The sequence below is a fragment of the Anser anser genome (genome assembly GCF_964211835.1).
Source record: "Anser anser genome assembly, chromosome: 2".
Lineage (NCBI taxonomy): Eukaryota > Metazoa > Chordata > Aves > Anseriformes > Anatidae > Anser > Anser anser.
Genome location: NC_139721.1, coordinates 76,004,659 through 76,027,939, shown reverse-complemented (window position 1 = coordinate 76,027,939; position 23,281 = coordinate 76,004,659). Strand labels below are relative to the sequence as shown.

The following is a 23,281-nucleotide window of genomic DNA, read 5'->3' as shown; positions in this document are numbered from 1 at the left end:
GCTGATTTGCAGCCGCGGGTGCTTTTGTCAGCCTCCAAACCTATCCCAGGGCACTGAAGCCAAACAGCTCTTTCCGTGAATGCTCTTCCCACGGACAGAGAGCTGCCCGATGCCTTTCAGCATGGGGCAGACCACATCGGAGGACATTTAGGGCACCCACCGGCCGCAGCCCCCACACCTGAGGGGCTGCCCTGGGGGCTCTGCGCCATCTCCGTCCTGGCTTTGCCGCCTCCCGCCGCCAGGCGGTGCCCTGTGCCCGGCGGGGGAAGGCTGAGGAGGAGCCGGGGCGGAGCGGCGCCTCCCTCGCCCCCTTCCCTCCCTCCCCTCTGGAGCCGGGCCGAAGCCGCCTCACAAAATGGCGCCGCCCCATCTCGGGGCGCGCCCGGAGTAAAGATGGCGGCGGCGCCGCTTCATTCCTTTCCCTGTGGCCCTCGGGAGCGATGGCGGCTCGCAGCGCCGTGTGGCTGGGCGACCAGGTAACGGCGGTGCTCGCCCATCCCCGGCCCCGTGTGCCCGGCAAGGGGGCGGCGCTGGCGGTGGGCTGCCCGGGGAGGGAAGAGCCCGGCGGGGTGCGGGAGCTTGGGGTGGCTGTAGGCGCTGACCTGTGGCCGGCCGGCAGGTGGAGCGGGTGGTCTGCCCCTACGACAGCCATCACCGGGTGCCCCGGGCGTCGCTGGAGAGGCATGCGGCGTCCTGCCGCCTCCGCAAGATGGGCTACTCCGACGAGGAGCAGGTGGGCTGCTGGTTACGGGGGGCACCCGCAGTGTGGGAGGGATTGGGGGGGTAATGGGGGCTTTTGGGGATGGGGGTGGACTGGGGAGAGAGGAGGGTAACGGGGGCTTTTTGGAGCGGGACTGGGGAGAGAGTGCGTAGTGGGGGCTTTTGGGGGTGAAATTTGGTGCTGAAAGAGGCCCGGTGGCCCCCACGCACGGATCCAGCCCCACAAGGTGTAGCTGTGTCTGTGGATCCCCTTGGGGACCCCAAATGAGGGCCACGGGATGGAGGCTCAGCGGGCGGCTTTGGTGAGCTGGGGCTGCTGTGGTGGTGTGATCGAGTTGCCGTGTCCCGCAGGCGGAGATGTACGACTCCAGCTTCTTCTACGAAAACCTGAAGGTGCCCAGTGTTGCGATGGGTAAGTGTGTGGGTGGGCAAGGGAGTGCTTTGCTGCAGGGCTGAGGTTGGAAGGGGCCGCTGGAGGACATCTGGTCCAGCTCCCTGCTCAAGCAGGGCCACCTAGAGCTGCATGCCCAGCACCACGTCCAAATGGCTTTTGAGCCTCTCCAAGGTGAGAGCCACCACAACCCCTCCGGGCAACCCGTTAACACCATCCTTGCTCCTGCAGGGTGGGAGCATGAGCCTGTGTGGAGCACACAAGGTGTGGCAGAGCCCACGTCTTCACACCAGCATGCAGCACTGTGTTGCCCGTAAACTGTTCAAGACATCTTAGAAAAACCAAGTGTTTTCATTGCATAGATTTGTCTTGTCACTGTGCTTTACCTTAATTTACGTTATTCGTTTAACCTGTGTCATTGTGTAATTCTGCTCTGTAGGTCACTTGGCCATTTTTATAGTAAAACCCAAATAGAATCCTTTTTCTTTTTCTTCTTTGGTTATTTTCTAGGTTCTTCCTTACATCAAGTGCAGAAAGCGCATTAAAAAGCACTTTAATAAGGCAGAAACATTGGCCCTAGAGTTTGGACATACAGGAGAGAGTTCCAATATACATACATGTCTTTCCAGATCCCTGTAACCCAGAAATCCTTTCCTTTTTTTTTTTTTCCCCTTCTCCTCATAGTTCAAATATGGAATAGATTAAAATACTTTTAGTGTAGACTCCCTTATGCATCAGTAAAACTGCAGTGTTCTATAAAATACCGTAAGCCTCATAATAGAGGTTGGGGAATAAAGACTGACCCTACCGAGTACTTGATGTAAAAGTTCTTCTCTATCTGCAGATAAAGATCTTCAGTTTCATATTGTTCAGCAAGCTAAAGCTCAAAGTGTGAAAGAAGGCATAGGCTACAGCGAAGGTAAGTAGCATGCAGGTATGGAGCTGATTTCTTCAGCTCTCCTGTGGAATTGCTGTGAAGAATCTTTTTAAATTCATTTTTAATATTCCTTTTTGTCTATATTTTGGGGCATAACTACTTTCTTTATTCAGGTCAACCAGGTAAAAGAATTTGAGTCTGTTGTACTCAAACTTATAGTTCTCTTCAGATGCAAAACTCAAGATTTTCCTAAAGCATTAGTCCTTTCCTTCCCATCCCGCTATATACGGTTTGTTTTCTGTCTGTATTTTCTGATACTGTGTTCTGCCCTGTGTGGCCCCAACTCTTCTCAAGCTGCCTCCAGACTTCTTGTTCATGGAATGGATGAAGAGGAAAGAAAAAAGGAGGACTGTGTTTTTAATCTTGTTTAAGGATCAGTTGCTAAACATGAACTGTATGTGCTTGTCCAACACTTAGATCAAAAACTGAGCAATATGCACATTAGTATTATGTTGGATTGTTTCAAAGCTCTAAGTAGCTGTATTATAGGTACACATCTACAAATATAATAATGTCCTTTGCCGATGCTCTCAGCTTATTAGTTTCTTTGTCTTATTTTCAGTGGGTTTTGTGACTAGTCTGTAGAGTAGGTTGACTGTGACCTATGCTTCTCTTGGAGAGTTGAGGCTAAGAGTAGAAAAGTAGGGCCACCTGTAGGAACCACTGTAAAGCTGCAGTATGTAGTTTTGAAGTTACTGCAACACCTAAAAGATGCAGCATTTTGTGTCTGTACACTTTTGGTTTGGCTAGCACACGTGCAGAAAGAAAAGTGCACTTGTACTTTTCCTGACCTGACAAATACAGCAGCGCTTGCTCAGGCATAGAATTTTATGTTGTTCTTGTTTCTCTGGCATGGCAAAGCCTTCATGTGATTGGCACTGTGTTTATGGAGTGTGTTGGGTGTATTTTGCTCTGGAGAGAGGTGGTAACTCAATTTGATGCAAGTATATCCAAGTAGAGAAGAAAATAAGCTTTTTGTCACCTGGTGCATCACAAAGATATGTCAGTGAGCCACTAGATGCCAGTGTTTGCTATGCAGTTTTCACTGCAAGTTTGCATTTCTGTGAAGATCTCATTAAAACTATATGGAGTTATTTTTATTGTGGTGTCTTGGCCTATTCTAAGATTTACTGACTTGAGATTGCTTGTTTAATTGGAAGTCTTTGTCAACAAAGACAAATGGAAAAAAATAACTGTAGCTGTATTAGGACAGGAAGGCTGGTATTGATCATAAGCTGTAGGATTCTTATAAAATCACGATCACATAACTATTAGGGCACTTTTATGGGCTTCTGTGACCCTGTAAGAACAGTGCATTCAAAAAATAAAATTCCTCTGTTACCCTTTCAATTTAAGAAGGACTTAACTCCTTACAGGTGTATAAGGGGAGGATGAACACAGCGTGCATGTTTATGGCATTATTGCTGACCTTTTCATTTTTTTCCTGTATAATTATGCTGTCTTACTACTAACAGTTCTTTGTTCAACTTCCAGGATCTTATTCATCACTGCCTGTAGAAGTTCCTCAAAATCACAAGCGTTTCACCTGTGACCTGACTCAAGCTGATCGCCTTGCTCTTTATGATTATGTTGTTGAGGAAACAAAGAAGCAGAGGTCTAAGTCGCAAATCACAGAAAATGACAGTGATCTGTTCGTGGATTTAGCGGCAAAGATCACCCAAGGTTTGGAAGATGGTCTACTGTTGCTTTTATTGCTCGGAGCTTTTACGTCTCATAGGTAGTTGACTTTTGGTGAAAGCCAACCTGAATTGTGCTACTTTTATTGAGGAAAAACATACTGTTCTTCAAAGCCACAATGACGACCTGGCATCAGAAAACACTGGTCTGGTAGTCTTTGTACTGACAGCTCTGAGGAAGCCTTGGTGCTCTTTGCTTGGCATAGATATTGTGTATATCTTAATGAATGAATCTTCTGTCACTGCAACTGACTTCAGGTGTCTTAATACTGACAAATTACTTGTGAAGTTTGGAACAGTATTTACTATAAGAGATGACAAGATTAAAGATCATTTAAAATTAAAAAAAAGCCTAACAAGGCAGGTTGGTGCAGTCATTCAGTTGAATTCTTGAGCATTATAGCAATGGATATAGTGGACAAGACCTCCTACCGCTATTGAGACATGCCACCGTGTAACTGTACCAAGTGAAACTTACCTCTGTGTTATTCTGTGACCCTGTTCTGCCTAGAAGATAGTGTTTGTCATCTATACAGGTAACTGTTCAACAGAACTTGGCTTTCTCAGTCATTGTTTCTTACAGTAATACCAGCTTTGAAGACATGGCCTGTGTTTTGTAGTGTTTTGACCAATCTGCAACCCTATATGTTGATTTGGGTCACTGTTAGGAGACTGAGATCACATAATAATATTTGCTTGGTGGCTTTTTAGCCTTGTGTAAGCAGTTAGTAAGAAAGCTGGAAAGGAAGCTTGTGTCAAGCCCATAACTACTACTAAGTATTGGAGAAACTTCAGAAACAATACAACATATTTTGTTTCAGACTCTTATTACTAAAGCCAGCAGACTTGCCTACTTGCAGGTGCTAATGTTGTGCTAATGGCCATTTGTTTTACGTCCATTTTTTTTGCTAGATGACGGTCAGAAAGGTCCAAAGTCCCATCTTGAAATTCTGGCTGAAATGCGAGACTACAAACGGCGACGGCAATCATACAGGGCTAAGAATGTTCACATCACAAAGAAGTCTTACACTGAGGTGAGTGTCTTAAGACAAAGATAGCGGGTTGGGTTTTTTTGTGCACTTTATATTGGTATAAACAATAATACACCCACTGAGACAAGGAAGATGTCTCTTCTTCTTGTGCCCTGCCTTATCAGAGTTGCAAACTATAGAGAAATCTTTTTGTTTTGGTTTGTTGAAGCAAATTAGAAATAACCGGAGCATTTCTGACATTAGTGGATTTTGAATGTGAAAATGCCAACCAGATATGCCAGACTGTCTGTTGCAAAATGGTGTTACTAAATTTTATGCTGAAATGCTTTCTTTTCTTTATAGGTAGTATATCATAGGCAACTACTATGGCATGCTGTTTTTCTGTGGCTTAAAATCTTTCTTTTATCTGCAGGTGATTCGGGATGTGATAGGTGTACATATGGAAGAACTCAGCAGTCAGTGGCAGGAAGAGAATAGGTTGGATAACGCAGAGATGTGTGAAGGAGGAAAGACAAAATCTTCAGGAAGGTATGTCACAGATAACAAATTCCTTGTGAATGCTGAAATGTTCTTTCTGTGTGGACAGAGCAGCCTGACAGGCTGTAACATTATCCTATACTGCGTTCTATATAGCACATACCAACCTCAGCTAAGACACATGCAGTTTATTTTATACCAATTCTGTTAAGCTCTTGCTTGAGCAGCTCTGACTACATCAAGGATGGAGAAAAAAGAATTAGTGCATTTCTTTCAGGGATGAGAAGATGAGCTGAAAGTGATCCAAGTGGATAGATAGTTTCTGATGTAGCTGGGGAACAAGTACTGCTTCCCTGTGTCCAAACATACATACTAATAATAGCTGGGAACAGAAGGATACTTGAAAATACAAGTGCAGGACTTCTTTCCATTCTGTAGCATATTCTGTCATGTGGTACAGTAAAATGTAATGCCTCAAAGAAAAGGTTTTCCAAATTTACTAAATATTGGGTCCTTCTTAAGTTCTTAACATGGTGCATATTCTACCACGCATTTGTCGATGGAATTATTACCTGGCCTACTTCTGCTGCTTCACTGGGATGAAACAAACTGAACGGTGACACTCTAGGTGTTGTTTTCAGCACTAAAGTAAAGGTGAAGAAAAGAATTAGGTCAGGCTTGCTGGCTTCTCTAGCTGTAGTTAGCAGCTCAAGGCAGGTGAGGTGGTTGAAGACTTGGGGATTTAAAGCAAAACAGAGTGAATCCCTTCTACATTCTCCTGTTTCCTAAGTAGAGATAAGACTAAAACATTAGAGCAGCTTCGAGGAGCAAGGTTTGTAAGAAATGATAGTTGGATTAATTAGTTTGCTGAAATGTGTGCATATAAGAGTATTAACCTGGGGCCTCTTTTGGGAGGTATTGCATTTTTGGGGGAGATGGAAGAGACTTACTAAGCCTCTTACATTGTTACTAAGGCAATATATTACAAAACTGATACTGAAAACAATAGCGATTGCAAAACTTTTTATTGAATAACATTGGTACCAATCAATAACTGTTCTTCAGAAGGGAAGACAGACGGTCAGCTTCAGTGGACTCGCGGCAGTCTGGAGGAAGCTGTAAGGACGCTGAACGCACCAGACACAGGAGAGAGACCAGCAGGAGTCCAAGTAAAAGAAAAAGGAGTCGTGAACGAGGCAAAGACAGAGATTCACGGAGAAAAAGAGAGAGGTGAGCATAAATGGTGTCAGCTGACTCCTGCTTCCAAGTCAGGCAGCTGTAGCCCTTGTGTGTAAGAATTTAGTACAGTGAATAAAGTATCAATCTAACAGCGTGCACGCTTTTTTTTCTCCTTTCAGGGAAGAAGACAAATATCACAGCCATAAAAGAAGGAAGTAGAACCAAGAACATGATGATTTTGTTTGTCAGCTGTTCAAAGAATTACTTGCACAGAACATACTGCTATTGCTGTTGTGCCAGGGCCCGTAATTCTGTGAACATAATACTGATGTTGCTTCACAGCTGTGTTCTGAGACAAAATGAAATAGTGTTCAGGGGTTGTTAGGATGGAAGCAGTATATGCCAGAAAATGTGTAAATGTGTAAGACTAATGTATCTATTAATAAATTATATTGATCTCTTGTCCATTTGAGTTCAGTACAGCCTCTCTCAGATTTTATTCATCTTTGTCAGACTAATTTGCTTTCCTGGCCCACAGCTAGTAGCTAAAAGGTGGATATGGAAAATAGTGGTATGTGTGGTACTGTGCAGAGCCCTGGAAAGCAGGAACAATTACAAATGAAAAAATACAAAGCCAGCCCCCCTCTTATCTCCCACCTGACACTGCCACCTCTGCGAGCAGTGTTTCAGAAAGACAGCATTTCTGCCTCGTTGTGGCATGCATCAGAGGCAAGAGGGCAGACTTATTTCAAAGTTCTCCAACAGGCTAAGTTAAGTTATCTTCAACTGCACCTATTGGCTTTCAGCACTTGCAAAGTAATAGAAGGACATTAACAGGGTACTTCGTGTTCTTTGTGTAGTGCTTGGTAAAACTATTTAATAGAGCTTGTTCATGCAGACAAGGTAGTCAAAAGACAAGCTACGCTTGTGTCAGAGTTAAAAAAAAAAAAGTGCTTTACAGAAGCATAATGAGAAATTTACCACTTGTCACTGTCCAGTCTTCTCGACATGTAGTTTTGTCTTTATGAAGTACAGATAGAAAGATTCATAGTAAAATACATTTTACTGAGCATAAACAAATGAGTCGAAGTACCCATCTCAATCTGTCAGCATCTGTCTGAGAGGCAGGAACTCAGTATAACCACATGTCCAATTAACATCTAATAAAGGGTAATTTCAAAAAAAAAAAAAAAGAAAAAATCCTGGAGAAAAGAATCTTCTTGTATGCTACTTACTCCTGTTTATTTTTTCCACCCTCACCTGGTCCAGAAGGGTAGGCTTGATCAAAACAGTGTTGAGGGCTGGCTCAGAAAGTTTCTGAGCTGTACCATGCCACCTTGTTGGTCACTGGAAAGGAATAAAGAACAGATGTCTTAGAACAGCACTTTAATATGGTAAATCCTAGCGTGCAAGGCAAGATACAATTGAGGGCTATATTAACTGCAAGCAAAAGTGCTATTATTAAAATATGGTTCTAAGCAAAAATCAATCTGGTATCTAATGACAAAAAAAAAATCAGTTCATGTGTGTGCCTGTGCATTTTTGGATTCTTGTGCATGAAGCTGGTTGCAATCAAGACAAAGACCAATTCCAGATAGCCAGGTGACAGATGCTGACTCTTCCCACTAAGCATGCAACACTCAGAAGACAAGCCTGTTACAGCTCTTTTAAAAACTGATTAAAAACTGAGTGCATTTTACGTGGTCTATGTGTGACCATGGATAAATTAATTGGGAGTTCACTCACTGACAGCTGGATCAAAGTCTGCCATTTTCCTACATCCCTAATGCTAATTCCGTGCTAGTTCTAGCAGGAATACATGCAATATCTCGATGGATCCTTGCCACCATCTGCTCAAAAGTTAGAGGTGTGACACTGAGTTTTGCAGCCCAAGGCTTTACATAACCAATCTAAGTGTATTAGCAAGATTTTCACCTGTAGCAGTTGGCATAAATTAGCCATAGCTATCAGAGCTCTTAGTGTAAGGCTGTGGATTTTAACTAACTTTTTGCTGTAGAAGTTGACAAAAATATGTTGAAAACAATAGTGTTGGTGTGCTCAAAAAGAGATACCCAAAGTACGTAAAAAAAACCTGTTGATTATCATCAAGTGCAAACAAGCCAACTGTGCGCAACACTTGACACCAAATCAGAAAATATAGTGCAATCTGAATGGACAGGTCATCAGCTGGGTATTTTCCACCTGATTCTGTCACAAGGGCATTAAAAATATTAGAGATAATCAAAGTACCCCCTCCGGACCAACCGAAGAAGAAAAAAAAGACTCTGATGGCTGCCAGGGGGAACCTCTTGAACCTCTACCAGCATTCAGGACCATCTCTCTAGCACTAAAGGACCTGTGAGCACCAGAGAGCACCTAGGGACCCCCTGAGCCTGCACCGTGACCACGTACAACCTGGCTGGAACTGCTACACAGACCTGCCTGACTTTTCTCTTCGATTGCACTCTCTCTTCTATGGAAAAGGATAATAATGCAATTTGTAAAATTGCATGCATGAACGACTAAACTGGTTTGGTATCCAAGTCCACTTAGCCCTCGTATTACCATTTGGTCAACTTGCTGAAAGGCACACGTGACATGGAGGACAATCAAACGCTAACAACATACAGATCACCTGATATCCTGCAAGTCCTCAAGATCTCTTAGAAAGACCGCAAACACTGGGATCTTCATCTTCCATGGTGCGTACGTAGATAAACATACACACATGTACGCAGCTATTATACCAGGAAGGTGACTGATGGAACATTCCCTTTCCATCCAGTCCCCCCAAGCCCACCTGCCCCACAGAGCACTGTATTCTCTAGCAGTAAGACGTCTGATACCACACTAAAAAGGTGCTATGAATAGTTACCTTGTCTTGGTATGAGAGTAATATCATTCACAGTCTCATCGTTTGTTAATATACTGTGCTTGATGAAGTCAAGAGTGAGAATTGGATTGTCTCTTTATTACAAAGCAATCCAAAGGTTACACGACAGCACATAAAAGCTCTGAACAAAGATACCATTTATAGCAAAGGGACAGCCAAGCAGTGAGCTTTACCTAACTTCCAATCTACACATCTCCTGCCGTGATAAACTGCATCAGTTTGTGGCTTACAGACAAAACTGACACCAAACTAAAGCCAAACCTGGAAGAAGCAGAAAAAGAAACAGAAGAGACTAGACCTAACTTGGTAAGAAAACCAAAACAGGATGAATTCGGGTGGGACTATGCATAGTCTTTGTCTTTTATATCCACTGAAGGCAACCAGTGCCAAGACCATTCCGAGATTTTACTATAGCTAATACTACAAAAATTGCACAGCCAAACTATTTAAGACCAGCTATACATTAAATACTCCCCCTCAAATCACCAGAGAGAAGTGATTTGAGAGAAACACAATAGAAACTTCACAGACTTCAAGTGGGATCTCCCAGTTTCTCTCCGATTTATGATCTCAGCCACAAGAGCAGCCCATAAGACGCTGCTAGTCCCACTACTATTAACACACAGATGATACAAAGCTGTACGTAACTGCTTCCTAAAGTGAAATCTACATCACCAGGCAATTACTTCAATATTTCAAAGATGGAAAAATAACAATTTATCATTTAACAGTTCAAACCCCCCAGGTTGACCACTCAGAGAAAATAACTATTGAGACTTTTGATCTAACCTTAGTCAGCTTTTACTCATAGCATTATGGCTACACCTAAGTGAAGCTAGACCACTCATCTACAATTAAAGGTTTGCAGAGAGCCCAGAAGTGATGCTTATATTAAAACTGATGACTGAATTGATTACTTACGCTTGTTCTTTAATTCCATTGAGGAACTCTTGAATTTTCTCATCCGGTATCTCTCCATCGATACTGGCCAAATAGGAGTAAAGGTAGGAGAATGTTTCGAAGGGAACGCGAGCTGCTCCACCTTCTGGGTCCTTTGTTAAAATTTCACAGGCATGCTTCATCGAACTCAGCAAGGACTGTAGGGGGGGTCAGTCAAGATATAAGAGGAGAACTAGCAGAGCTACGAACATCCTTTGTATATCATGACAAAACACAGACTGTAAGCCACTGAAGATCAGTGTAGATGAAATGACGGCTTTATCATCGTTACCTAACTTTCAGTATGAAATTTACCAACCAGTGCAGGTTGTGAGGTGGAAACAAAACGTTCAAGTAACAGAGAGAAGTAAAAAAATACCATAATCCTGTGATGCTTAAAGATCGCACAGGGTAGTCTGAGCCATATGTCCCGCTACTGTAAAAACTCAGACCTCAATGTATCCATCTATACGTACATATTATCTCAATGGGTCAATATGAGCAGTTAAGACAGATAAATCCACAAAAAAATAAATAAATAGAAATCATGCTTTGGTGATTTTTCATTATAGTATCTTTTTTTTTTTTTTAAAGGAATGATGAAATTTACTATTTTCCTACTTGTATGCAAATTCCATCTTAATAGAAAAAACGCTGAGGCCAAAAACATTTCAAGAATGTTTCGGTTAATCAAAGCCAAAAAAGGTCCAAGTTCTCTAAAGAACAAAAAACATGCCTCAAAGCGTTAGTTCAAAATATGCTTTAAAAAAGGCTTTATTCCATATAATGTCTATAATCCAGTGCCCTACCCAAACTGCGCTATATGGGGAAACATGGAAAAATTTGCCATAGCACTTCATTGAGTCAGAGACTGTTTAGACACTATTAAAACAAACAGGCTTTTGTTAACCCAGGAAGTCATATTTTTGTTATAGCATTTTCAAAGTTTATCTTTACCTCTTCATTAATAAGCCAGCAACAACTTCATATATAAGAAAATCCTTAACAGTCAAAAAAAAAAAAAAGGCATAATTTAAAATAAATGCAATGATGTCTGTTCAACGATCTAGAATACCTGCTGGAGAAGTCTTGTTTTTATAATCCTTTAACAGTTGAAGCAGTAGCAGCTTCAGTAAAACCTCTTTCTGAAGTTTTTACTTAATGTAGGTCCTCCTAAAGGAGGCCTCTCTGGGGACAGAGAAGCAGCTGCTTACACGATGTGAATCTCTGCACGGCCTTCTAGCCTCAGCACTTTGCTACCACTTTATCACCATTCCTCCTCCTGCCACACCAAGCTGCTACTCATTTCCTCACTTAATGCAGTAAATTTATTCCCACCGAATTTCCCACCTTTCAAAGACAGCCTAACAGCTACTCGTGTGGTTGTTTCTCAACAGGTAAGAGCGTAAATACAGATCAGTTTTACAGAAAAATACTTCAGATGACTGGTTGTTATGAAGAAACTCATACAATTCTAGGTTAGGACTCTACTGATCTGCTTGTGTATCTTAACTGTGACCCTACTCCACTATGAATGCTATTTACAACTGGAGGAAATGAATGTAACAGTTTGTGAGCTTCTTCCTTTCAGGTTTAGGAAACTTAAGTTTAAGTTTTGTTATGTAATCAAAAATCAAAACAACCAGAAAATCAAAACAAAATCTCTTAATATCTGAAAAGATGGACAAAGGAGGTAAATCTAGGCTGTACAGCTTCATCGGAATGAATCTGTGACTGCACTTTTTTTTATGTTGCTGTTTTTTTTTAATTGTTGCTTATTTATTTTTGTTTTGTTTTTTAACAAGGGGAAAAATGCAACATCATTTGGGAGGAGCTGGGATCAAGAAATATACAGTTCACGTGGAGAAAAGTACAAATGCATGGCCAGAGTAGGTCAAAACTTAGGACTTTCGGATATCACAACATTCTCAAAATATTTTCTTCCTAGTAGCCCTTATTCCCTATTGCAGAAGCCTTTAAATATTATCCTTCAGAAGAACATCAGCTTAGTGTAAGTACTTTATAATCTATCATTCTGTTAAAATGCTCTGCTGAGATTGCATTACTGACATTAAAAGAATTAAATGCAGATTTAGTAACATTAACTGCTTCTGTGAAAATGTAATTAGCTACACAATTAAAAACAGATGTTTTAATTTCTCCCTCCAGCTCTGCTCTGTAGGCTTCTGCACTGAAGCCATAAGCACCATGCCTCTATCGTCCTGTCTCTCACGAGCTAAGCTCCCCATGAACAGGCCTGCTATTCTACTGCCACCCTGTGAAGTGAGGACGCAGCCCGCCCTTTCTGGGTAAAAAAAGCTGCAGGGAGCAGAAGTAAATATGTGAGCTATTTAGCCAGATGCAGCTTGCAGATGCACACCAAGTGACACAAAAACACCTTTACACAGCCTAACCCCAAGGTCCATTTGCATTACTTACTCACATAGGACCATTAGGTGCTGGTCATGAAGGTTCCCGTTGTGAACATACCTCACCAAGCACGCTGCACCCCAGTGCCAGAATCTTCATCCACTCCACCTCTTCATCAAAGACGTCCAACTGCAGGATAGCTTCCAGCTGCTCCTCAGGCAAGCACAGGTGTTTCCATTTTTCCTTCAGTTCTTCAGTGCTTACCATGCCCTTAGGAGAAAGCTGCAAACAAAATCATACCACCACGCTAAGAATGCTGAAAACCAGAGTGAAAGTAAGAACACAAGTCCCTCCCCATAATACATCAAGTATTTGACAGACAGTCTCCCCAGCTGTCTACATATTTTCTCTCAGAAAACTGCATTAGCATTTGTCACTAATCGTGCATTTGCCAAAGGCCTGTTTGTACCTGTTTATGCAAGACTTTAAGGAGCCCTGGGGTCAAACCAGCGTCTTCTTTCTGTTTTGCTAAAGGCGTTTCCATCCTCTCCTTCACAGGGAGGGCTTCGCCTTTTGACAGCGCTGTAAAGTACCTATGCGAATGGGAACAGCAACATACTTTAATGCGTAGGATGATTAAAAGATACACAGAAGTAAACGGTCTTGCAGTTCCATAAATGAATCTTCATGCTCCCACACATAGGCTGCAGCATTCAGTGAGCTCTCCACATGCAGGATTGCTATTCTCCCCCAGCCCAGGGGGTAATTCCACCATTCCTTTTAGTGGAAACCACAGTCTTAAGACTTTACACACTCCTTTTTATAATATTCTAATAATTCTTAAGTAATTTAACTTATTTTATGCACAATACACTCAGCCCTACTTGGCAAAGGCAGACAGCAATTTCTTAACTTCAGAATGTGCTTGCACAACCTCGCACAGACTTTTCCCATTAGATTGATGAGCATCTTGCTGCTGATTTAATTAACATTCCCCCACATGCTACCCAAAAAACCCTGGCAACACTGTTAACACTGCAACATTCACATAAGCATTCGTGCTATTTCTGTCCACTCAGAAATAAAATTTAAGGATAGAGCAAAAAGAGAATTAGATGTACATCCTTTTAATTATAAGGCTACCACAGCCTTTAGAGCTACCATCTCTGCCATGAAGCAGCCAACAATCTAAACCGTGCAAAAAAAAACCAAACCAAAACTTAGTTTTCATTCAGGCAGTGGTGGGTCTAACTCAAGCATTTCTTCATTCTTCCTCATTCATATGTGCTGGTCATTCATGTCCATGCCCTGGCTAGCCCATGCTGTGCAAATACTTGTCAAACGCACAGCAAACAGAACTGCAGAACCAAACTCGCTTAACCACACCTAAATAAATACGTTACATGTGTGTGTGTGTGTGTAACACCTGGGCTATTTTTCAGCTGGATCAGTTTTCCCATCTGACTATTCCCACGGACAAACACTACAACACAAGGTGACACAAAGCTCCTTAAGCAATGCTGGCACCACATATGAAACTATGGCATTCCTCTACTTCATTCGGTTCCCAAATCCAGGCTTTATTCCATCTCAGGTGCTCTCACATAAGAAAGTATTCCAGAAAGAGGGGTGCACACCAGAGCTGCTGGAGGCTCCTGACAGCTCCAACCAAGCTGCTGCAATGTTTAACCACGGTGTCCCACAGCCCGAGCATGGAAAGCAGCACAGCAGGGGTAGTGTGGTGCTGCCCCTGCTCTAATCAGCCCCACATTTCAGCCTCCCTAAGCAACCTGGCAGCAGCTGTTTCTTCTGACTTCTGTTTTAGCAACTTCCCTACACATCCCTCACAAGGAGATACGCCATGCACCATGCATATCATATTCCTGTGATATAAAACAAGGCACTAATAGTGCACTCTTTTAAGAAGTTCCCACTGTCTTCCTCCAGAACTGCAGCTGTAGCAATTCGGCTGCATTTTTTTTTTATGAACTAGCCGGACTCAAACCTAGCTTTGTTAACAGCTTTTCCTCCCTCATGGACACAGGTACAGACATTTTTCAGTTCCTCACAATTTAGACATTCTCACAAATATCATTCAAAGTGCTTCTCCACACAAACTGCAGGACAGGTGCCGTGGTTTTGGCTGGGACAGAGTTCCTTTTCTTCACAGAGGCTCACACAATGAGGTGTTTTGGATTTTAGATGAAAAGTGGTGGTAACATGCTGATCGTTTAGTTGTCACAGAGCAGTGCTCACACAGAGCCAAGGCTTTTCCACCTCCTGGTGCTGCCCAGCCAGCGAGGAGGCTGGGGGTGCCCCAGAAGCTGGGAGGGCACACAGCCAGGACAGCTGGCCCAAGGGATGCCCCACACCGTGTGGGGCCATGCTCAGCAATAACAGCTGGGGGAAAGGAGGAGAAGGAGGAGGGGGATGTTCAGAGTGATGGCGTTTGTTTTCCCAAGGAGTCACTGCGTGTGACAAGCTCTGCTTTCTTCAGAGTAGCTGAACACCTGCCTGACGATGGGAAGCAGAGAACAAATTCCTTGGTTTGCTTTGCTTGTGTGCGCGGCTTCTGCTTTACCCAGTGAACTGTCCTTATCTCAGCCCATGAGCTCTCGCACTTTTACCTTTCTGATTCTCTCCCCAACCCCACCTGGGGTAAGGGAGTGAGAAGCTGGGTGATGCTGAGCTGACCGCCAGGTTAAACCACAACAAGACAAAAAGATAGTGAGCAGCTGAGGTAAAAGAAAAATAGAACTTAAAGAAGCAGAAACTTCTTAAACATCTTAAACTTTACAGTGAGAAATTTATTATATGGACTAGCACCTAAAAGTCACAACTTTGTAGGATCTTTTCCTTTTTTATTAATGTTTAAGGAGATTTTTTCCTGGAAATAAACAAAAAAGAAATCTAAGCAAGCTTAAGAATTAAATAGCTATTTCTACATTTCCTTTATATTCTGAGAATTAAATCTCACAGGAGAGAAAAAAATAGTTTGGTCTTCAGGATAGCAATTATCAATACGTTGTTGTTAAACAACAACAAAAAAGAGGCATTTATCTCTAATGAAAATCAAACTATTCCACAGATATGCCAGTCCCAGATGTCAGTGAAGCAGAAAATACATTGAGTACTATACTATTTTTAAAAGGCTAACAGGTTGTATTAATGCACAGAAGCATGTATGCAATACAGGCTGTTTAATGTACAAGTCAGCTCCTTTGTACAATAAAAAGAAGTATCAAGACTTTGTGGTTCATAGCGCTATATCATTACAAAAACACCATACTTACGCAGCTGACCACTGCAAAATATCACGAGGTTGAGTCCTGATAGCAGCTTTGGTAAACTGCTTCAAAATATCTGGTAGCTCGGGAGGGATTTTGATCTGCTCAGCACAAAACATGGTTTCTGGAAGAGGCATGGTCTTTTCAAATTCAGTTACAAGGACCTGAAAGAAATAACGACAAAACAGCAGGTCACATATGCACAATGAAAACAAAACACTGTCTGCATGCATGGGGGGAAAAGTATTACTACCAAAACTGCCTCCTTTCTTACTGGGGCTACTAGAGAACTCATACACCTCGTAAGGGTAAGCAGACAAGAAATGGGAAATCTCTAAAAACCTTAATCTCGATGGCAACACCAAGCAAAAGGCCAGGGCTTGGTCTCCAACTATGGCTCCAGGCAAGAACTACTACTTTTAACACCTACCTTTTGATAACTCATTTTTCTCCTCACACGTACGCACTTGTAGAACAATTAGTTCATACAAATCAAACCATACACACGTGTGAAAACCAGCTATGCTGACAACTAAATACCGCTTGTCATTTCAGTATAGCAACTAGTGTGTACAGATTAACTTATTAACTTATTAAATTAAATTTGCTTCAGTCTTCACAGCTAAGGCTAGACCTCAGGAATGCCTGGTCCTGGAGACAACAGAGAAAGTCTGGAGAAAGGAGGCTTTCCCTCTGTTGAGGAGGATGGGGTTAGACATCATTTAGGCAGACCTGATACCTACACATCCGTGGGCCTGGATGGGGTGCACCCATGAGCGCTGAGGGAGCTGCAGGATGTTACTGCTAAGCCACTCTCCGTCACCTCTGAAAGGCTGTGGAGGAGAGGGGAGGTGCCCGAGGACTGGAAGAAAGCAGAGAGGGGTACAGGGTACAGCCTCTTTGCCATTCCAGCACAGCAAATTTGCATCAGGGGCAGACTGTTAATTATGACATTGGTCACGCACTTTCGCTAATGGCGCAGCTCTGGCCAAGCAGCAGGGAAAAAGTCAGGGTTTTTAGGATAAGCCAGAGCCTTAGCAGGAAAACCTTCAGGAAGGAATACCTGTGTGCGCTGATGTGTCCTCGGGAACCAGCCACGGAGAAGAATCCCAACCTAATCAAAGAAAAAGCAGAAAAAAAAAAAAAAGAAGAAGAGCGTGACCCGCTCTGGTACAACAAGCCGTTAACCACAGGCTCACAGAACCCCTGAGGGTGGCAGGGCCCGCTGGGGGCCACCAGGTCTACCCCCGCTCCAGCAGGGCGCCCAGCGCAGCCCGCCCGAACCTCCCTGCCTTCCCTCGCGTCCTGGCTGCCCAAAGTCTCCGCGGATGGGACGGACCCGGGGCCGGGGGGGGCTCCGCCGCTCGCCGCCCCGGCTCAGCTCGGCCGGCGCTGCCCGGGCAACGCGGCCCGTCGGCAGGGAGGGGCCGGGGCCTGGTTACGAGCAGCAGGCGGGCCCGGTGCCTAAGGGGAGGCGGGGAGGCGGTGGGGTGCCTGCCCGGACCGGGGCGCCTTGCCCGGCTCTTCGGGAGGGCCTGGAGAGCCGCACGAAGTCACCCTCACCCCAGGCTCCGCACGCCTGAGGTGGGCGTCCAGCTGCTGGACGATAAAGGCCACGCGGGATAAGGATAAAGCAGTGGCCTCTGGCAAACAAAGAGCACGCATTTTAGCTCCTGTTTAGTCTTTTGATAAAGCCTGCATACACCGCAGAGGATGCTGCGGTGGGTTTACCTTGTTGGGCAGCTGAACACCGCAAGTGCTCTGTCACTCCCCCTAATCAAAGGGAGAGGGAGAAAAATGAGATGGGAAGGGCTCTAGGGATAAGGAGAAGGAGATCACTGACCAGTTATCGTTACGGGCAAAACAGACTCAGCATAGGGAGATTAATGCAATTTATTGCCTGTCACTAGCACACCAGAATACAGAGAGTATGAAAGTGAAGCAAACTAAAACCACCTTCTCCCCCATTCATCCTCCCACCGAGCGCTGCAGGGGAAAGGGCAATAGAGGCTGGGGTCGACCCATGACACTTTGTCTCCGCTGCTCCTTCACGGTTACCCTCTGCCCCTGCTCCACGCGGGGTCCCTCCCATGGGATGCCGTCCTTCCCGAACTGAGCCTGCAAGGGTTGCCCATAGGCAGCAGCTCTTCAAGAACTGCTCCCACATGGCTCCGTACCATGGGGTCCATCCCCCAGGAGCAAACTGCTCCAGCACGGGTCCCCCACGGGTGACATCTGCCCCAAACCCCCTGCTCTAGGTGTCTTAGGGTGTGCACTAGGTGTCTTAGGCAGGCAGGAGCTCCCCCCTGGAAATGTGCCTGAAGGCTCCCAGGCAGGAGCTACTGGTGATTCTTCCAACCAGACAGGAGACCTCTTCCTCTGAATGAGGAAGCGGAGAAGCCACAAAAACATTGAGAAGGTTTCTCCCTAACACTAGAGAAGAGAGCAAGGGTGAACCTCAGACTGACCCCCACCACCCCTCCACCTCCAGGCCCCCAGGACCTCGGCAGCCCTCCCACAGACTGCCCATGTTGTGGCAGCACAGCAGCGCAGAGACCAGGCCCTCTCCTCCCCCATGCCTTGGGACACAAGCGATGGCACCTCTTCACGCTGCGGGGGCAGGGGTAGGTGCAGGAGATGGCCCCTGAGAAGGGCTCATGGAGCACTTGATCATCAGCAGAGCTTTTATTGACCGCTGGGAGACCTGGTGGCACCTGGCCGTGCCTCTCTTGCCCATCTGCAGGATGTCTGGGTGCTTTGCCCCCTCTCAGCTGCTGTCAGCATGGGGGGCTGCACCACTTGCAGGCAGCCCGGTCGGTGGCAGGGGGGCAGTGGAGGCCCTGCCCCTCCGGAAACACTGCTGCCACCATCTTGTGGCACAGGGAGCCCAGGCACAGGATGAGGAGGGGGCTGGAGGCCAGGGCACAGGAGGGGAGCTGGAGGGCAGGCCCTGGGCCCAAGGGGCAGCCTGTCTCTCTGGCAGTCAAAATGGCCAGGGAGAGCCAACCCTAGGAAAGGGGCCCTCTGCCCCCTGACCCTCCTCCTCCTTCCTCGTGAGGGCGTCTTTCAGGCCACAGACACCTCTCCCAACACAGCCACGTTTGGCCATGTGTCGGCCACCATCACAGAGGCTTCCTGATGTCACAGTGGCATCTGCCCCCCCTATTGTTCCGGGCCCTATAAAATGCCCCTGCGCAGGGCCCGCCACTCGCTGAGCTTCCAGGCCCTCTGACGACAGCCATCATGGATGGGAGGAAGAGGACCTGGAGCAGAGGCTGCCCACCCTTGTGTGGGTCTGGAGAGGATTCATTCCTCAAAGCAAAGAGCAGGAGGCCACTGCCTATTTTGAGGAAGTGGAAGAGGTCCGGCGCCCATGGTAAAAGAGCAGTGCCCTGCACTGCAGCTAATACTGTGGAGCCCATGGAGGTGGATCCACCTCCAGATGAAGAACCAATGGAGGTGGATCCACCTCCAGATGAGCCAATGGAGGTCGATGTGCCAGGGCTCCCCGCCATCAGGACCCATCGGCGGCATCGCAGGAGCACACGACCAGCTCCATATGCACGGCCCAGCCTCCGTGCCTTGAAATAGCACAGCCATCCTGCTGGCTCGCCTGCAGGGTGGCCTTCTTTCCTGTCCCCCATCCTCCATCCCCCACCCCCACCTCGTCCAGAGGTGTCATCTCTTCTGCACGGAGTCCCGAGGAGTGGGCACGAGGGGACTTGGCTTCCTCTGGGATGCTGCACCAGGGCGGCAGAAGGAACCCCTCAGAGAGCCACAGTGGACCTTGGGACCTGGAGCCCGGCGATGTCTCCATCTGCGGACAAGAAGGCTGCCCCATGGCTGCTTGAAGAGGAAGCCGCACCTTCCGTGGCAATGCACAAAGAAGAGCAGCGGATCAGTCAAAGCTGTTAGAGAGACAGTTGCTCCTCTGAAGAAGCAGAAGACTTCAGGTCTGCCAGGAAGAAGTGCTGGGGTGCAGCGTTACTGTTCGTTCAAAGAATGAATAAGAGCTTCATTAGGAGCTCTTCCAAGACCAGACAATAAACAGGAATAAAAAAATAAAATAAAAAAGTAATAAAAAATAACAGAAAGCCACTTTCTTCTTTGGGGACAATTTAGTGACTGCGTCTGTACTGCTGCATTCCCTTCTGGTGTTCCCAGTACAGGAGAGACACTGATGTGCGGGTAGTGTGTGTAGTGTAGTGTGCCCAGCCCAGGGCATTCAGGACAGCATGGGCCTGGGGCACACGGTGTACAAGGGCAGGCTGAGGGAACTCTGGGTCAGAATTAAGGAGAGAAGACACAGGGGTGGACCCGGCTGCTGCCTACAGCTGCCTACTGGGAGCGTGTAGAGAAGATGAAGCCTGAGACTTCTCAGGGGAAAGGCAAACACCCCCCTACACTTGTAGATGGAGACATCCCAGTGGATAAAAGGAAAAGATTGTCCCAACAAGGGTGCTCAGACAGAAGAGGTGTCCAGAGAGGCTGCGCAGTCTCTATCCTGCGGGACACCTGAACTTGACTGAACAAGGTTGGATGTTCCCAGAGGTCACCTTGTCCTTGGTGTGCCGCTCAGGGATCTTCAGGCAGATGTAGCCCCTAGGCTTCCCAGATAAGGAGGGGAGGCTGGTCAGCTGGTTGCTTCTTGGATCCTCTGATTTGCCTGTCTTGAAGATGGTCCCAATGCTTGCCTCTTTCTAGTGCTCGGGAATCTTCTGGGGTCATCCTGACCTCTCAGAGATATAAGAAAGCAGTCACTTCTGAAATAGTGAGTAAAATTAGGATCAACAGGTAAGGAAGGAATGGAGGCTTCAGCTTCATGGAGTCATGGTGCGATGACAGCTGCCAATGAAACAGGTCAATGTTAGGTTGTTTAAGGAAACTGAGGATTACAGAGCTTAGTCATTTGGCTAGTAGGTAAAATCCCTTTTGATGAAGAAGGAACGAGATCACAAAGACACATTATGAGGGACATTCATAGATCATTTTGAGAATCTTGGCCCTAAGTTATAAAGGCAGTACATAAGCCATGCAGTTTTGCGAACAAAATAAAGCTGATAAAACTGTTATGACAGAGGGAGTAAATACCCAAGTGTCATATTCTTGCCTTAGACACTGAGCACTTTTACCCCTGCACTTTACCAATTACTAATGATTTTTACAAGGAAGAGAAGTATATCTATGGACATACTTGGTTTATAGCAGGATCACCTGATTTTATCTTCTAAATTCTTCAGCTTCTTCCTGCTTCCACCACTCCTAATCACAACTAGCCAAAGTATTCTCTATTAACTCCATTTCAATGCAGCAGCATGTTTAGGTTTAGCCCAATCATACTGAACTTAACTGGGCCCTTTAACCAATTTTGCACATTTTTAACACGTAATGCCAGATATTCACTATCAAGGTTCCAAAACAAATTCTATTCAACATAAATAAGTATCGAGTTTTGCAGTGTTGTATTTTTGTAAGCAACAAGGAAGCTCTTCCCTCCTGGTAAAACATATTTTCCAAGAGCAGGACCCATCCTTAAGACCAAGTGAACTAATATTCATCATGTTAGTAAGGTTAATTCCCACCTTCCAACCCGATGTCAGACGACTCCAAATATGTTTAATTTCTCCTTGTACAGAATGAAAAAAAAATAAAGCCTATGCAGCTTTGGCACTGGACACTAGTCAACAAGCGTCAACAGCAAGTAAGCATTAAGGCATCAAAACTGATGTGTACAGCTGTGAAATCTTGTCAGTGCTCCGTCCCCCTATTATACTGACTTCCAAGCATTGTTTATTTTGGAAAAATATTTGACCTTTGGAAATATCTTCTGAATATACCCATTATTAGGAAACGTTGATTTCAGCATCTCATTTCCCAACTGATGTTGACTTCTAAACAAAGAAATTAAAAGCACAAGCATAGCTTATTATTGGACTAATCCCAGACTTAATACAATTCTTTTAACTTTGCAATTCTTCAGTTCCAGTTAGTCTAATTAATAACCAAGATATCAGAGAGAGCTCTAACTTACCTTGACACTGTAAAAATTAATTTATCTGCTTCTGAAGACATCCTAAATTTTACTGTATTATCAAGGCTCAATTCCCTGCTTAATGTTTTTATTACAAATTCTGCCAAGAACCCGTCATTGCTCGGATGATACAGTGCCTATTCACAAGGCAAACGCACGAACACTGACCCTGTCACGAAGAATTTACAACCTAGATACAAACAAACAGCCAGACAGTGAAGTACAAGGCAGCAATACTGGTCAGCCTGCTGGGCAGTGGAATCAAGAAGCCACTGTCAGTTGCGTTTTGTAGGTAGTGGTGGTTTTGTAGGTAGTGGTTTTTTTTTTTTTTTTTTTTGTCCCCTCCCCTCCTCCCCCACCCCCCTGAATTCTCTGAAGAGTAACAGGGCTGCTGTGAACATTTTTATGAAGACCTTTGCTCACACACAGGGGGAAGCAAGGGACGAATGCGCTCAACTGAAAAATGATGCAAGCGCTGCAATCGCTGTTGGAGCCTGCATCTCGCTGAGGAAGTAGCCGACAGAAAATAGTTACAGGTTCCAGAGGGCCCGCAGAAATGTAAACAAGTAACTTAAGCTTTACCCAGCGGAGAAGGGGTAGTCAGAGAAAAGATGCAGACTTTTTACTGTTTTTAATCAATATAAAATATTCTGTGTAAAAACAGTCAAAGCAATTAACTTCTCCATTATGCAAAAGATGGCTACAAAGCCATCTGACAAATAGCAGATAAAGGCTTGTAGATCTACCAACAGCATTAGACACTCAACACCACAAAGGGGATACAATTAAGCCAGTACACATCTCCAGCCCCTCCGTTTGAGACCCAAGGTCAGCACAAATTGTGATGAAATCGCACACAGTTTCTCTCCCACTTGAAGAGTAATGTAAAACCACTGCACGCTGTATCACTCTAGCGCAGATGGAAGCCACTGGTACAGAGCTTGTCAGCTGTCCTAGCAACAGCCAGTTCACTTGCATGCTTACTATCAAGTTTCTATCCCAGAAGAGTACACAGCACAGTTAAGGCAAACTATTGAAATTTAAAGCAATAAAAAAGTTATGCCATTTAGCTCCTGTTCTACACAGCTTTCTTCCCCCAAACACGCTTAATGTAAGGAGACAGATGAGATTTTTCTTTGGAATCTTACAATGGACAGTTTCAGAAATTTCACTCCACCCATGATCTGTAATGTACTGCAAAAGCAAACAACAGTTTCATTTGAAACCAGCTCTCATTAACAACGAGCAAGTACGGATAATGTAAACCACCATAAAATAGCTACAGTTCACATTACAAGACTGGACCAAGTTATTATTTCTCATGTCATGACTTGTAAAATTAACAATAATAAGGAACAGCACAAAGGC

At 44.9% G+C, this 23,281-nt stretch overlaps 2 protein-coding genes and 1 long non-coding RNA gene across 6 annotated transcripts; 2 read left to right on the top strand and 1 right to left on the bottom strand.

The window, feature by feature from the left end:
- The first annotated feature begins 314 nt into the window (after positions 1-314).
- SNRNP48 (small nuclear ribonucleoprotein U11/U12 subunit 48) lies at positions 315-6,870 on the top strand. The gene is made up of 9 exons (XM_083823088.1): positions 315-476; positions 620-733; positions 1,072-1,132; positions 1,956-2,030; positions 3,543-3,731; positions 4,658-4,779; positions 5,150-5,265; positions 6,280-6,444; positions 6,573-6,870. Exons 1-9 carry the CDS (start codon positions 441-443, stop codon positions 6,610-6,612), a joined length of 918 nt encoding a protein of 305 aa, XP_083679214.1. The 5' UTR covers positions 315-440; the 3' UTR covers positions 6,613-6,870.
- On the bottom strand, positions 6,221-17,301 carry ROPN1L (rhophilin associated tail protein 1 like). Of its 4 annotated transcripts, none has more exons than XM_083823087.1 (8): positions 17,222-17,301; positions 16,946-16,996; positions 15,889-16,046; positions 13,065-13,188; positions 12,716-12,877; positions 10,208-10,383; positions 7,654-7,740; positions 6,221-6,341 (listed from the first exon to the last, which is right to left on the bottom strand). In XM_083823087.1, the coding sequence occupies exons 3-7, from the start codon at positions 16,017-16,019 to the stop codon at positions 7,677-7,679; spliced, it is 657 nt and encodes a 218-aa protein (XP_083679213.1). In that variant the 5' UTR covers positions 16,020-16,046; positions 16,946-16,996; positions 17,222-17,301; the 3' UTR covers positions 6,221-6,341; positions 7,654-7,676. The 4 variants fall into 4 exon arrangements, with proteins under 4 accessions (XP_083679213.1, XP_083679210.1, XP_083679212.1 ...); XM_083823084.1 differs by having other exon boundaries at positions 16,946-16,998; positions 17,182-17,273; XM_083823086.1 differs by lacking the exon at positions 17,222-17,301 and adding an exon at positions 17,167-17,207.
- On the top strand, positions 10,396-12,708 carry LOC310893732. The gene is made up of 3 exons (XR_014579249.1): positions 10,396-11,622; positions 12,031-12,236; positions 12,395-12,708. It is a non-coding gene; the product is annotated as an uncharacterized lncRNA (long non-coding RNA).
- Positions 17,302-23,281: the final 5,980 nt, after the last annotated feature.

What these genes read in the sequence shown, in the direction of transcription:
- SNRNP48 (XM_083823088.1), top strand. Translation starts at nt 441, where the DNA reads ATGGCGGCTCGCAGCGCCGTGTGGCTGGGCGACCAG. An exon ending in CCGTGTGGCTGGGCGACCAG is followed by an intron (nt 477 to 619) that starts GTAACGGCGGTG and finishes GCCGGCCGGCAG; the next exon opens with GTGGAGCGGGTGGTCTGCCC. An exon ending in CAAAGAAGTCTTACACTGAG is followed by an intron (nt 4,780 to 5,149) that starts GTGAGTGTCTTA and finishes TTTTATCTGCAG; the next exon opens with GTGATTCGGGATGTGATAGG.
- ROPN1L (XM_083823087.1), bottom strand. Translation starts at nt 16,019, where the DNA reads ATGCCTCTTCCAGAAACCATGTTTTGTGCTGAGCAGATCAAAATCCCT. An exon ending in TTAAAGTCTTGCATAAACAG is followed by an intron (nt 12,878 to 13,064) that starts GTACAAACAGGC and finishes TTTTGTTTGCAG; the next exon opens with CTTTCTCCTAAGGGCATGGT. An exon ending in GGTGCAGCGTGCTTGGTGAG is followed by an intron (nt 10,384 to 12,715) that starts GTATGTTCACAA and finishes CCCCCCCTACAG; the next exon opens with TCCTTGCTGAGTTCGATGAA.